The 15,045-nt window shown below is 43.4% G+C and overlaps 1 protein-coding gene across 1 annotated transcript in view; it reads left to right on the top strand.

The window, feature by feature from the left end:
* huwe1 (HECT, UBA and WWE domain containing E3 ubiquitin protein ligase 1) overlaps nt 1-15,045 on the top strand; it is a 44,507-nt gene that overhangs the window by 6,697 nt on the left and 22,765 nt on the right. The window contains exons 3-33 of the mRNA XM_079180773.1: nt 1,854-1,904; nt 2,087-2,156; nt 4,191-4,289; nt 5,481-5,687; nt 5,793-5,945; nt 6,041-6,103; nt 6,266-6,346; nt 6,466-6,513; nt 6,608-6,776; nt 6,856-6,956; nt 7,179-7,329; nt 7,442-7,569; nt 7,661-7,801; nt 7,930-8,035; nt 8,163-8,270; nt 8,360-8,461; nt 8,627-8,707; nt 8,906-9,012; nt 9,439-9,616; nt 9,704-9,795; nt 9,882-10,102; nt 10,227-10,284; nt 10,545-10,721; nt 10,889-11,134; nt 11,229-11,362; nt 11,446-11,558; nt 11,650-11,829; nt 11,971-12,187; nt 12,274-12,396; nt 12,508-12,745; nt 13,397-13,879. Coding sequence (XP_079036899.1) covers nt 2,112-2,156; nt 4,191-4,289; nt 5,481-5,687; nt 5,793-5,945; nt 6,041-6,103; nt 6,266-6,346; nt 6,466-6,513; nt 6,608-6,776; nt 6,856-6,956; nt 7,179-7,329; nt 7,442-7,569; nt 7,661-7,801; nt 7,930-8,035; nt 8,163-8,270; nt 8,360-8,461; nt 8,627-8,707; nt 8,906-9,012; nt 9,439-9,616; nt 9,704-9,795; nt 9,882-10,102; nt 10,227-10,284; nt 10,545-10,721; nt 10,889-11,134; nt 11,229-11,362; nt 11,446-11,558; nt 11,650-11,829; nt 11,971-12,187; nt 12,274-12,396; nt 12,508-12,745; nt 13,397-13,879 — 4,350 coding nt within the window. The 5' untranslated portion in view covers nt 1,854-1,904; nt 2,087-2,111. The remainder of the gene's footprint in view (nt 1-1,853; nt 1,905-2,086; nt 2,157-4,190; nt 4,290-5,480; nt 5,688-5,792; nt 5,946-6,040; nt 6,104-6,265; nt 6,347-6,465; nt 6,514-6,607; nt 6,777-6,855; nt 6,957-7,178; nt 7,330-7,441; nt 7,570-7,660; nt 7,802-7,929; nt 8,036-8,162; nt 8,271-8,359; nt 8,462-8,626; nt 8,708-8,905; nt 9,013-9,438; nt 9,617-9,703; nt 9,796-9,881; nt 10,103-10,226; nt 10,285-10,544; nt 10,722-10,888; nt 11,135-11,228; nt 11,363-11,445; nt 11,559-11,649; nt 11,830-11,970; nt 12,188-12,273; nt 12,397-12,507; nt 12,746-13,396; nt 13,880-15,045) is intronic.

The following is a 15,045-nucleotide window of genomic DNA, read 5'->3' as shown; positions in this document are numbered from 1 at the left end:
TCCTGATTTTATTAAAATAGGTCTCAAAATGTTCTCTCTAGTATCTATGCATGAATAATGCAGCTGTGGTGATACTTTGTTTCGATAAGTCAGTATTTTTGGTTCACTGTTCACACTCAAGAATGCATGAGGTTGACAGTTCCTGATGGATTTAGATGAAAATCACTTTCACGATGATGTAGTCATATTCATCATTAATCTAGTGTTTGCTGTGGATGTTGTCATTTGGAGACCTCTGTTGATCTTGAATGTTAAGGATCGCATACGATATGCAGGTGATGCGTTACACATAGGGTCGATGGACTTATATTAACATGCACCGCATCGATAAACAGTGGCCACTCAGTCCGTGCCGGAACGTTACTCACTTTTTGCACACTACCCAGAGTCATGATGACTGTGCCAACGGCTAGTGCCGATGTGCTATGGAAACAAGCGCGGATACTCTGAAAAATAAAGCAACGGACGGATGAACACATTTCTTTACAGAGTATGTAGCCGGTAGTCAATTTGCCGGAACGAAAACTGAAAGCCAAACTCGCAGTGTCACGTTAGACCCTTCCGGCAATGATTCAGCGAGTTATTACGCGTTTCTGCTCGCTATTCAACTAACGATAGCTAGCTTGCTAGCTAGCGCGTGCTACGACCATCTACCCGAGGAAACCCGGGTAAGAGCCGCAACTAAGTAGCGCTTCCTGGTTACCCGTACTTGACTAACAACCATTTTAGTGTCGCTGATCACCAAGCGGTGTTTACAGTTTCGTTTTTACTTGGAGCGGCGATGTTGCGGGAGTGGGGAGTGCGGGCTTCCTTTGCGGCCTACACAGCCCCGACCTAAATTAGTCCAGAGTCGGGTCAGGACAGCATGGTGGATTTGTTAGATCTGAATTGACAGCTCTGGCACAGATGGTTAACATTGCTTGATTTTTGGCTATCTACATTTTATATGTTTGACGTTGATTACACATATGACTTGTTTGTGACTTGGCTGACTTTTTTTTGGTCGGGTGGTATTCAAATGCTTTAAAGTATTTCAAAAAGGGATCGTTTGCTAACGCCACCGGTAGCTCACAGCTAGCTGGTCACGGGCTAACATAAATTCCGTAGCAAACGTTTACTGACCAATTTCTTCGGTACGTTGACCTTCCCACTGTCTTGTTTTTCCAGACGTGTTCCCAACCAATCACCAAGCAAACCAATGTCGTTTGTGACTAGTAACTACAGTCCAACGTGTGTGTAATGACTTGTTAACAATGGGTAAATAACGTTATGCTGTTAGCCAAGGTGACGTTAGCTAGTTGGCTGTAACTTAAAGCGTCAAGTCACTCTAGTTGATACATCTGTTTTATTGAGATATCACTTGAATAAGAGTGAAGTACAGTAGACGTTAGTCAAACGTTGTAGGAGGTTAAGTAGGGCCCAGCCTGACTTAATTAACTTTGTGTGGTATGTACCAATAGCTAGTTAGCCAATAGCTATTGGTCTGCTTTGTGGTGTTCAGACCTTGCTAACTTAATCAAACTTTGTGTCATTATCGCATTTTAATTAATAATTATAATGGATTATTGTTATTATTATCAATAATCAGTAATTTGTGATCGGCAACATACATTTAAAGGAAATACCCATATCTGCCCTTGTTTAATTAATTGGAGTTAACTGACTTCTGTGTGTGTGTGTGTGTGTGTGTGTGTGTGTGTGTGTGTGTGTGTGTGTGTGTGTGTGTATATACGTAAGCTAAGGATGAAAGAATCCTTTCTTGATATTGATGAATCTTTGAAACTATTGTACACGTTTTTATAATGTGGCATGTGGGACACTGTTTATAGTTTTATTTGTATATCATTTTACAGATAACGTGACTGGAACATGCTGTTAAGTGGGTACTGCCAAATTCATTCTCTGTAAGTACAATTCACGTTGTTTACACATCTAGAGTTATCAACTGTAAATATGAATGTCTCATTGGTTTTAGAATTTTTAGATGTTTAAATCAATATTTGGCTTGTTTACAAATTATGTAAATAACACATTGAAATTTAGCATCACATGGTCTTTTCTGATGTACATGTACATTTCTCAACAGGAGCATCAAATAGAGATTATCGACAATGAAGGTAGACAGAAGCAAGTTAAAGAAAACTCCTACGGAAGCTGTGAGTATGCTTAGGGCTTGTTGTGTGGCCATTCCAAGCCTCACCATCATTTCAATAGAGTTGGGATACCCAAGCCGAGCTTTACTATGATCAAATGTGATAGGAAACCATAATGGGGGCACAATCCAAGGGATTTTCTATACAACAGGAGAGTTTAGTAAAAGGTATATGGTGAAGGTTTGATATTTGCATTAACGGCAGTAGACGCCTGTCACCTGCATCTCTTCATGTAACCAGTCAACTGTGGCTGCTTCTTTTACCATTCGTCCTTTGCAAAATGATGTGCTGACCAATAAATCACTAAAAACTAGAGATGCACCAATCGATTGGCTGCTGATGGAAATTGCTTGTTTTCAGCTCAGCCATGATCTGTGACTTGGTAATTGGTTCAATAGTTCAGATTTCTTTTGCTGGAAACATTTACACATATGCACACTGCAGCACAGACCGTAACGTCGCAGCCAAACACACAATATGTTGTCGGTGTGAAAGTTTCTCAGCGCGAGTGAAAAATAATTAGTTTTTTTTTTTCACAACTGCAAGTCCAAAATAAGGTGGAGGAACAACCTTAAAACATTGGAACAACTAACTTAATCAGTCACTTTGTCATATTGTAATTCATTCCCATACATGCTGCCAAGAGTAATCGCAGTGCATGTCTGCCGACAGCACCGGGTCTTTCCCTAGCGCAGTCCTGCTTATAACCAGCTAAAGAGCTATCATTAACAGAGGTTGCATTGACTTGCATTATGCTGCTTTCAAGCACTATGCAGTAGATTATAACATAATTTACCTTTGCCCAATACTCAAGTTTAGTTTATGGCGAGAAAGGAAAGAAAAGGAAATGTATAAAATGGGTATTGGAGGGGATTAAGACCTGTAAAACTTCCTAACACTAAATGTAGCTCTAACTTATAATGTATAATTAAAACTACTATTGGCAGGATTTTTTAAATCTAAGCAATGATTTAAACAACAATAAAATAATTTGATTGTGTGTCTTAATGCAAATAATCACTATAGATGACAATAAGAAAGCATTTTTTCTGGTGTACAATGACGTCCTCAAGTTAGTCTGCAGCCCTGCTGTCAATTATGGTTCTTAGAAATAAATCTAAATCAGCTCTTCTGGCCATGTATGCATACAAGGAATTTGACTCCAGTTTTTTTATCAAATCGGAATCAGCAGGTCAGACTTTTAATGAAAAAAAGGCAATTTGTGCATCTCTGCTGAAGGGAAGGATTATGCAGTCAGTTGTTAACCTTGGTGACAATCAGGTTGTGTTTCCTATTTGTGCTTCACAATAAACGTCATAGCAGTGGTATGCATTTAAGCAGCAGCAGGACATTTTCGCTGTGGCTAGCAGTAACGCAGCTCTTACACGTCTGAGATTATGTTATATGAAAACAAATCCCAAAACTGTAAAGCCTCGGTTATACATTCAAGGACAGTCGCAGGGACATGAGCTGACGTGGAATAGTGACCGGGAAACCCGTGGATCTTGTATACTCTGTGCAGGATTGTGCTAGCGGAAAACCGCTGTTCTCCATTTTCTTCACGCGTCCGCATAGTTAAAAAACGTTGGCTGTGCCAGGATTGGCAAAAACCTGCCACCCAGAACCCCTACAAAGCATTGTGTCTGATGGTGTGACATCACTTTGGCGACCCTCCCGAATGCTGCAAGCATAACTCAATCTTAAGGTTCCTATCTGTTATGCTGCCAGTATGCTTAATCAGAACTGCTTGTTGGATGGTCGACTGTTGAGCCAACCATTATAGTGCAGTGACACAGTTTAGGGCAGAGATGGTCATAGTTTGTTCCTGCTCATTAGTGGTACAAAAACAGCGCTATTACAGGTCAGCACTGTCTCCCCCCCCCCCCCCTCTCTTTAAGGAAATGCAGATTTTTATGTCTCGGCATGTCACAGCATCGCTAATGTGTGCTATACTGTGCTATGCTAGTAGAAAAGAGCCATTGGTTGTCCGTGCACTCACTTCTGACTAACCCTTTTATGCCTCTTCTGAACCAACAGCCTGCTGACTGCAGGATACTTATAGAGAAGCTCAAGGCATGCAGTGATGAGCAACTGCTGGTTGAACTGCAGCACATCAAGACCTGGAATATTGGCAAGGTAAGCCCCAAAGAAAACGGGAAGAGGCTCCATCCTCCGTCTTTTCTTTTGGAACCCCGTCCATTCCCACCAGTCAATTATTGTGTGGAATATCAGACATAAGATTCGTATTCCAGGAATTTGACAGGCATTGGTACACGTCTTAGACCGTGTCTGTGCTAAACCATAATTTCTTTAAAAATAGTGCTTTCATTATAACGACTCGTCGACATTAGTTTTTCTAGATTGTTTTTGTAAAAAAAAAACTAAATAGAGAAATGGCCAAATCTCTTCTACACTGTCATCTTTTCAGTTGTTTAATAACAAAGAGGCTCATGCAGCACAGCTGAACAAGTTATTATTTATGGTCACAATGTTTTCTGCATAAGTACTGATTAATGTAATGAGTATGAAATAGTGATTTATTTGTAGCTCCTTGACACTACATGTGAAGCACTAGTCATTCTCATGCTGCTGCGCCGCACATCATTATTTTTAAGCTTGTACATCCTCTTACAAAATACACGAATAGATACAGACGTTTATATTAATGACAAGTCAGATTAATGACAACATCTTTGCTGTGTGATCGGCTGTATCGACATTTAAAATGAGAAGACCACAGGGTAAGCTAGATATGACTTAAAGTTCCCCCCAAAATGCTTTGGCGTGAATGGAGTGCTGAAAAATATATTTTTTAACTGGTTTAATGTGGATGTACTCTTGGACTGCTTGCTCACCAGGATGCCTTGGTTGTTCAAACGGTAATTACTATTCCCCTGTTGGTATGAGCATTTGCTCCACCAGAAAGCCTAAAAAGTAAAGAATAAGACGGGCAGATGGCAAGAGCGGGTATGGAGTGAGTGCAGAGAGTAGGAAAGCAAATGTCAACACCACCCTGAATATAAACAGATTGTTTAAACATCTCGTGGAGGCTGGTTTTCAGCAGTTTTATTTGGACATTGTTTCCACATTTCCCACATGTAAAAACTTTTGACTATAACCACTTGATGAGCTAAAAAAAACAAACAAATCCAAACAAGAAAACAAGCCCACTAAGGAATATAATGTTAAATATCATTTCACATCAGGTTTACTTTGGGAAATCTGTATGCTTGTATCAAGAGTTCAACCATTCCAAATACTTCTTGTATTCAGAAAACAGTCCCCTGTGATATTTTACTGTTACTGAAGATGATTTGTCTTCAACAGTGTGAGCTGTACCACTGGGTGGATCTACTGGACCGCTTTGATGGCATCCTGTGTGATGCAGGCCAGACAGTGGAGAACATGTCATGGCTGCTGGTGTGTGACCGTCCCGATAATGGACAGCTCAAAGCCCTGCTTTTGGCAGTTCTCAACTTCACAGCCCTGCTCATTGAGTATAGCTTCTCTAGGCACCTCTACAGCTCCATAGAGGTAGGCATGAACCTGGTACACTCTGGACCACTACTGTTTTTTTTCTGGGAAAAGTAAAGCAGCTCACTAACTTTAACCCTCTTTCATCTACCACCCTTTCTACAGCACTTAACCACCTTGTTAGCGTCATGTGACATGCAGGTGGTCCTGTCTGTGCTGAATCTGCTGTATGTGTTCAGTAAGCGCTCCAACTACATCACAAGACTGGGATCTGACAAAAGGACGCCTCTCCTGGCCCGATTGCAACACCTGGCTGAGGTCTAGTGAACGCCATTGTTTTCCTATTACCATGATTCCAGCTGTCCCTCAAGAGAAAGAGCTGTATTGTTGAGTCTCTTTGTTTCCTTCTGTAGAGCTGGGGAGGAAAGGAGAATGGCTTTGGTCTGGCTGAGTGCTGCAGGGATCTGCTTATGACGGTAAGAATTTTACAGTGTGCTGTTAAATAATCGTCTATCAACTACCTACAGCTATGGGACTATTTATTTTATGTTGATGAATAAAGGCTGTCAAACGAGACTAATTAACCGCTATATGTAAACTATCATCCCTGACTCTGCTGCCCCCTGATGGTACATAAGCAGAAGTACCCGCCCAGTGCCACCACACTGCACTTTGAGTTTTACGCTGAACCGGGCCCCGAGGTTAAAGTAGAGAGGAAGGTAAAGACCAAGATATTTATTTATACCGTCATTATGTAATAAAAAGAAAAAATATTTTTGGATACTGTGTTGATGACTCGCCTTCTTCCCTAACCTTTCTGAACTCCTTTCCCTTGCAGACAAGTAGTAACACACTACACTATATTCACATCGAGCAGCTTGACAAGGTACAGTCAAATTATCATGTCAATATGATTGTCATTAACAGTTGAGCAACAATTCTGTGGGTTCTTCATCCTACACATCTTCTGCGTGTCTTAGATTTCAGAGAGCCCATCTGAGATCATGGAGTCATTGACAGTGATGTATAACATCCCTAAAGACAAGCAGACCTTGCTGTTCACACACATTCGACTGGCCCATGGTTTCTCAAATCACAAGAAGCGGTTGCAGGCTGTGCAGGCCCGACTGCACGCGATCTCTATACTGGGTGAGTAGCAGCCTTCTTCCCAAGATACAGTGACAAAGGGTTTTCCTCCAAGTTTTAACTGTTTTCTCTTTCCTTGCAGTGTATTCAAATGCACTCCAAGAGTCGGCCAACAGTATTCTGTATAACGGCTTGATAGAAGAGCTGGTGGATGTATTACAGATTACAGACAAACAGCTTGTGGTAAGAAAGACGTTTGCTTTTTCTGCTTATGTCATGACACTAAATTCCTATGAATTAGCAGTAGAACTCTATTTGTAAAATTACATTATACATGTCAGACCAAGATTACTTTTAGATTATCCTAATTTGTGTACTGTACAGTGAGTGTCAAGGCAGAAGTCTCATACTGTCCCTTTTCAGTGTTCAGTTTTTTGAAATGCTTAATTTGATTTTGTTCTTCAGGATATCAAGGCAGCGTCTTTGCGCACTTTAACTTCGATTGTCCATCTGGAGAGGACGCCCAAGCTTTCCAACATAATCGACTGCACCGGCACTGCCTCCTACCATGGCTTCCTGCCTGTGTTGGTGCGCAACTGCATACAAGCAATGATCGGTGAGATTGCAGCCAAAACCTTTTGTCTCACAGTTTAGTGTATGATGCACAAGATAGTGGGACATTTCAAGTTGAAGCTTGTTGGTTAACTTGACATTTTTCTTTTTCCTAGACCCTCTGATGGAACCCTACCCGCACCAGTTTGCCACTGCGCTCTTCTCATTCCTCTACCACTTGGCTAGCTATGATGCTGGAGGGGAAGCCCTTGTGTCCTGTGGCATGATGGAAGCCCTCCTGAAGGTATATTCTCATCCTACCAATACGTCATTATCAATTGTGTTTTTTTTCTTTCTTTTTATTAAGTCTACCGTTTTATTATCTAACTTTGTAGGTTATCAAGTTTCTGGGTGACGAGCAGGACCAGATCACCTTTGTGACGCGAGCAGTGCGGGTCGTGGACCTCATCACCAACCTTGACATGGCTGCCTTTCAGTCCCACAGCGGCCTTACCATTTTTATCTCCAGGCTAGAGGTTGGTTATGCACTTTGCGTTCTCATTCCTGACACAGCAGCCTTCCGCTACAGAGTCACTGAAAGTTCTGCTAAACCTCTGGTCTCACTCGTTCTTCCCTTCATCACGCTCTCCATCTCTCTGTGTAGCATGAGGTGGACCTGTCAAGGAAAGAGTGCCCTTTTGTCATCAAGCCAAAGATCCAGAGGCCTAGCACAGCTAACGAGTCTGAAGACATGGACACAGACATGGAGAGTAAGTCACTCGCCTTCATAAATTCATGTCTATAAGTCAAGGCTGTAATTTACATTCTAGGTTATTCATCATAATCACCAAATAAGAAAGGCTGTTGTGTTGATTTGCCATTATTATGCATTCTCAGTGTCAGAGGTTGCCATGGAAAGCAGCCCTGGACCATCCACGTCTTCTGGTTCCAGACCAGAAGTGGACCTCCGAGCACAGACCAGTGCTTCTAACACGCCCCGTGCAGGTACACAAAGCAAACACGCACAAAAAAAATAATCCAAAACCCTTGTCACCATTGTCCTCTGTCGTCACTATGCCACTATGTCTCTCTAGGTATGCAGTGTATACCCCAGAGGGCAGCGCTGTTAAAGTCAATGCTCAATTTCTTGAAGAAAGCAATCCAGGACCCTGCCTTTTCTGATGGTATCCGCCACGGTGAGTCACTGGCAATTCTCCTACTTGTTGGATACATTTGAGATCAAAGGTTTTGTATTAATCTTGTTTATACATGTTGAACAGGTTAATAAATTGTTATCCCAAGATTTCACGATGCAAATGTTGGTTGTTAATGTGTACATGTACCCTCTTTTTCTCATAAAGTAATGGATGGGTCGTTGCCTACCTCACTCAAGCACATCATCAGTAATGCAGAGTATTACGGCCCTTCACTGTTCCTCTTGGGTGAGTTCACAGTAGCCTCTTCTGACTGAGCAAAGTGCTCTCGCTTGACTACAGACATTTCATATTTTACTGGAGAATTGAATGTAATGAAATGTCTCTGTTTGCTTATTAATGCTATGTGTTGTAATTGTTATGAATTATGATCTCCTTTTTTCTTTTTCCCCCTCTTGCTGTTGTCTCTGTCTTTTGGGTTTGTAGCGACGGAGGTTGTGACGGTGTTTGTGTTCCAGGAGCCATCCCTGCTCTCCTCCCTGCAGGATAATGGTCTCACTGATGTCATGCTGCACGCCCTTCTCATCAAAGATGTGAGTGTCCAGCACTTCCCTTGTGTCTCCTGTCTCCTCCTTTTGTATCGGACAGTTAACACCAGTTCAATATTATCAGTTTCATTTTCTCTCATTGTCTCAGCACCTTGTACTGAATTAGATAATCTGAAATTGTTACTATAATGTGACTAGTATTTCAGAGATGGCTAAGAGACTGTGTCAATAGATCAGGTTTTGAACCTGCGGATGCATACCTGAATCCCTGTGTGCAATTTGTGTTGTCCATTGGCCGACCCAGGTCTAGTTATGGGACGTTAAAAAGACTTGACAGCAAGAACGCAGGTCATCAAGTTTTCTGTAAAAGGGTCACAACGTGAGCCAGCACTGCTAAAAGGCACAGGTCCTAGAAAACTGGAAGGTTTGTGTGTTAATTCTTTATATTTCTTTCATTGTGTCTCTGCCCAGGTTCCTGCTACCCGTGAGGTGTTGGGTTCTCTCCCTAATGTGTTCAGCGCCCTCTGCCTGAACGCGAGAGGCCTGCACTCCTTCGTTCAGTGCCAGCCGTTTGAGCGCCTCTTCAAAGTGCTTTTGTCCCCCGACTACCTGCCTGCCATGCGACGGCGGCGCAGCTCAGACCCGTTGGGTAAGTTAAACTGTATGTGTTGTGTTCTTGAGATCTTCATCTTTAGAACGTGCTTGAGTGAATGACGTGTTCTTTCTTCGGCATCAGGTGACACTGCATCCAATTTGGGGAGTGCTGTGGATGAGCTCATGAGGCACCAACCCACTTTGAAGACCGACGCTACTACTGCCATTATTAAGGTAGCGTATCTTCATTCACAAGCGATCTTTCTAGTCTTCTAGCCACATGGTTTTGCAGGGTAATTAAAACCACATTTGTGTTCCAGTTACTGGAGGAGATCTGCAACCTAGGTCGAGCCCCCGAGTACATCTGCCAGAAACCGTCTATCCAGAAAGCAGATGGCACTGTGGCGGTGCCACCAGCACGCTCCAGCCACGCTGCTGAAGAAGCTTCAAGTGAGGATGAAGAGGAAGAGGAGGCCCTCCACACATTCAGCCAGCAGCAGGGGGAAGCAGAGAGCACCAGACAGTCAGTGCCACTTGAACTGTATGACGCTGAGTTCATAACGCAATAGAATAGAACAACTCTTTACAGACTTTGATTTTCTTCAAGTCAATCAACTAGATTTCAGATGTTTTAGTTTTTAATTCTGATATTTGGATTCTTGCAGGGTCGTGGGCACTGAGGAGCGGATACCCATTCCTCTAATGGATTATATCCTGAATGTGGTGAGTGTGATTTCTTTGACAGTTTTAGTATGAACATGAACATGTTGGGAAATATTCCAAGCTATAAAGCAGAGCTCAGTTTCACTTTCTGCACCTGGAGAGGGCCAGACAGCTCTCCTATTGTGAAGCTCAAATTATTTTTGGTTCATTATGAAACCGTGGCGGGCCAAAATAGACTTTGGCGGGCTGCTGCAGTCTTGGTTATTAATGGAACTAATTTCACAGTTCAGTCACTGATTTGCGATGCACATGTTTTCTAGATGAAGTTTGTGGAATCCATTCTAAGCAACAACACCACAGATGACCACTGTCAGGAGTTTGTCAACCAGAAGGGTCTGCTACCTCTGGTTTCTATTCTGGGCCTGCCCAACTTGCCCATAGACTTCCCCACGTCTGCTGCCTGCCAGGCTGTGGCCGGTGTCTGCAAGTCCATATTGGTGAGCACAATCTTTGTTGTATTTATTTATCTATCAGGAACGACAGACTTTAACATCAATACCTTGGGCCAGATGCAGCCAACTGACTATGTTCATTTATGAGGTCAAATGAACTATAGTTTGCTGAATTTAAACTGATTGGTTTTCCCCAAAATTCTCCCCGTTAGACGCTCTCTCATGAGCCTAAGGTACTCCAGGAGGGCCTGTGCCAACTGGACAGCATCCTGACGTCTCTGGAGCCACTTCATCGACCGATTGAGGTGCCTGGTGGGTCCGTCCTTCTCAGAGAACTGGCTAACGCGGGCCATGTCACCGACCCGACGTTGTCGGCCCGTGCCACACCACTGCTACATGCTCTTACTGCAGCGCATGCCTACATCCTCATGTTTGTCCATACTTGCAGAGTAGGACAGGTAAATATGGATGTATTTTCTTAATGGGGGTGGCTTCATATCTCATTTCAGAACGGTTTAGCACTCTGAATGTTTCTGCTCCCTTTCTAAACAGAGTGAGATCAGAGCGATCTCAGTCAACCAGTGGGGCTCCCAGCTGGGCTTGAGTGTTCTCAACAAGCTGAGTCAGCTCTACTGCTCTCTGGTATGGGAGAGCACCGTGCTGCTGTCCCTGTGCACGCCTAACAGGTGAATTTATTTTCCTTTACCCTCCTTTTTTTAACTGTTCAATCAGCTGTTCTCCTGTAACACCTCTCGCCTGTGCCCCACAGTCTGCCTCCAGGATGCGAGTTTGGCCAGGCCGACATGCAGAAGCTGGTGCCCAAAGAGGAGAAGCCGTCTGGCAGCACTGCAGCAACCACATCATCTGGCTCCAGGAGAACTGGTAATTCAACCGTTTAACTTTGTTCACTGAAAACCACCATGTACCTGGACACCCACCAACCACTTTAACCTCGTCTACATTTATCTAACAGAGTCTGAGGCAGTGACTGTGGATTCAACTGCTGGTGGACTGTTGGAAGGCATGGGTCTAGATGGGGACACCTTGGCTCCCATGGAGACAGACGAACCCACCGCAACAGACCCGAAGGCCAAGTCCAAACTCACCCCAGCTATGGCCACCCGCATAAAACAGATAAAACCTCTACTGTCTGGTGAGCTCATTTCTATGTCCCAATCAAGTTTTTATATCTTCTAATATTTTAACAGATATATTTTTCAAAAAAACTGTCTTAAATTGCCTTACATCCCTGTGAGTTTTATGGTCTCGCACTAACCTTCATGTGTCTGTCCAGCTTCATCTCGTTTAGGGCGGGCTCTGGCTGAGCTCTTTGGCCTGCTGGTGAAGCTGTGTGTGGGCTCCCCAGTGCGCCAACGCCGCTCCCACCACGCCACAAGCACAGGCACTACCCCCACGCCTGCTGCCCGGGCCACTGCCTCCGCCCTGACAAAGCTCCTCACCAAGGGTCTGAGTTGGCAGCCCCCACCCTACACACCCACGCCTCGTTTCAGGTAAGAGACCACTTCCATTGTTGCATCTGCTTTGCACACACAGGTGATATGAGTGTTGTTTTTATTCTTTACTTTTTGTCTGGCAGGCTGACTTTCTTCATCTGCTCAGTGGGCTTCACATCCCCCATGCTGTTCGATGAGAGGAAGTACCCCTACCACCTTATGTTGCAAAAGTTCTTCTGCTCTGGGGGTCATGATGCCTTATTTGAGTAAGTCTCCTTATGTGCAGTGACGTATCAAGAACAGTATTTTATCTTAACATTTTGCTTCTTAATATTTAAATTTCTATGTTAAACGGGAGTTTTATTGGTTGTGTGCAGGACATTTAACTGGGCCCTGTCGATGGGAGGGAAGGTGCCTGTATCTGAGGGTCTGGAGCACACTGATCTACCAGATGGGACAGGGGAGTTCCTGGATGCTTGGTTAATGCTGGTGGAGAAGATGGTGAACCCAAGCACTGTGCTGGACTCGCCCCATTCCTTGCCAGCTAAAATGCCCGGGGTCACACCCACCATGCCCCAGTTCAGTGCCCTTCGGTTCCTCATAGTCACCCAGAAGGTCAGTATCCCCTAGCTCTAGAAATCAAATGACGCAATTGCTGCCTTCAGATAAATCTTTTGGGTTTGCCGTTTGTCCACATGGGAAGTCAATTATACATTATGTGTGGCATTCAAGTGGGTAAGCTTGTGAGAGCACAGTTGCCAGGGAAATAAGAAAAGATGGACACCATAAGATTCTTCCTTCCCTCTTAGCAAAAATGATTGTTCTCTGTTGTTGCATTTCTGCATTTTAATACCATGTAGAGAAGAGAACAAGAAAAGAATACACAGAAATAGTTCCATGACTTCTGCAAATTTCAGAAGTTATGAACATAAACAACACCGCAGTAGGGCTTTCACAACTGCTGCATTTTAAGTGGTCATTGACTACTACTCCCCAAAAGTAGTTGATTAATCGCGGGGATGCATAATAATGATGTGAAAGGTTAACTAATGTAGGCGGTACCCATCTAGGCTCGGAGAGGTCTTTCACAAGTGAGCAGAGATCTGACTAAACCCAGTGAGCTGGTCTGGAGATACTCGTTGACTGCAGTAACAATATATAATGCAATATATGTTTATCATATTTAATGTATATTATAACTTCGGATTATTTTGCTATAAATGTATGTAGGTGCTTTATTATTGTAACACACTCTTCTTTATCAAGGCTGCATTCAGTTGCATTCGCAGTCTGTGGAACAGAAAGCCACTGAAGGTGTATGGAGGCCGGATGGCTGAATCAATGCTAGCCATCCTCTGCCACATACTGAGAGGGGAGCCTGTAATTCAGGAGCGCCTGACCAAGGAGAGAGAGGGGGCAGTGCGCCCGGATGACGAGGCGGCCTCCACTGTTTCTTTGGCACCCAGTGGAGCCCCTGGAGCATCGACAACAGGTGGAGAGGCACCAGCAGCGGCTGGAACAGCACCTGCAGTGCCAGCAGCACCAGCAGCAGGAGGAGGAGGAGGAGGCGGCGGTGGAGGAACAGGAACAACAGGAACAGCAGGAACAGGAACATCAGGAACAGGAGGAGGATCAGGAACAGGAGGAGGATCAGGAACAGGATCAGGGGGAGGAACTTTCACAGCTGAGGATATAAGCACTTCTACCCCCCGCCGTGAGCCCCAGGTTAACCAGGCCCAGCTTACACAGGTATGTGGGAAAGACTGTCAGACCCTGCTGCAGTAAAATAAGAGTTTTTCTTAAGGAAATCTGCTGCTCGTAAATATTACCACTTTCCTCCACAGGGACTGCCAAAGTCAACCCAAAAGTAAAGTTCCTTGTGGTAGATTTAATGTTGTTTGTAAACACATTGTCAAATGGGTATTGTTAGGATTTTAATTAATTAGAAACAGATCGACATTGCTTTATTATTCGTATGTAAACAGTTATTCTTGAGCAGCAACAGCTGCAATGTTTAAATAACTCACTATTGTAGACTAAACAATTTCAATGCCATCAACAAATGTAAATAAATAAACAAATATGTAAAACAATATTCTATTAGCTGCCTCAGCCCGGCAATCTACAAAAAGTTAAAACATCCTTAAAATACAGTCACAGCTAAGCAACCAGCTGTTATTTATTAGCCTTTTATTATTATCAAACTCCTTATGGCATCGCTAATGTTACCTGCAGTGGACGAGAATGGAACAGTCAAACAGTGCATTTCTGCACATTTCTGTTTTGCGTGTTTTCCAATTGTTTTGATGGTATTGCCTGTCTGTCTTGTGAGTTTTATTGCATTTGAGACCACAATAGTTATCAGGATCTACTCGAGTAAAATGTAGCCACACTTTCGATCTTATTTTTCTCTCTGCCATGTGTGTCTCACACTGTACCGACTGACACACACACACACACACACACACAAACACCGACTCCGCCCCTCATGCAGAGGCGGAGAGCGGAGGTTAGCAAAACTGCTTTTTTGTGCGGATATCTCACTCCGTAATTTCTAAATTACCGATAGCAGAACCGTTATCTCTGGACCTTATCGATACTCCATGTATTTGCTACTGTCTTATCGGTTCCCGTTTAGAACCAGGTTTCATAATGCTGGCCTTTAATTTTGGGGCTAATAGTCCAGGAACTGGTGACAAATTGTATGTATTTCTATTTTTCTTAAATTCAATTTTTAAAAAAAATGTTTATGCAGTTTGACAACTTTTTCTGCATACAGTCTGTGATTTGTCACTGCCTCATTATTTTCTTGACTTGCTGTGCCACTACTGCAGGAGGTTTTGACAGCACATAACTACATAATTGTATATTGGCACTATCTGTATGGCCCTGTAAGCAACATACTAAGACAGAGA

The sequence above is a fragment of the Pholis gunnellus genome (genome assembly GCF_910591455.1).
Source record: "Pholis gunnellus genome assembly, chromosome: 2".
Lineage (NCBI taxonomy): Eukaryota > Metazoa > Chordata > Actinopteri > Perciformes > Pholidae > Pholis > Pholis gunnellus.
Note: the sequence above shows the minus strand (reverse complement) of the source record. Positions and strands in the feature narration are given on the sequence as shown.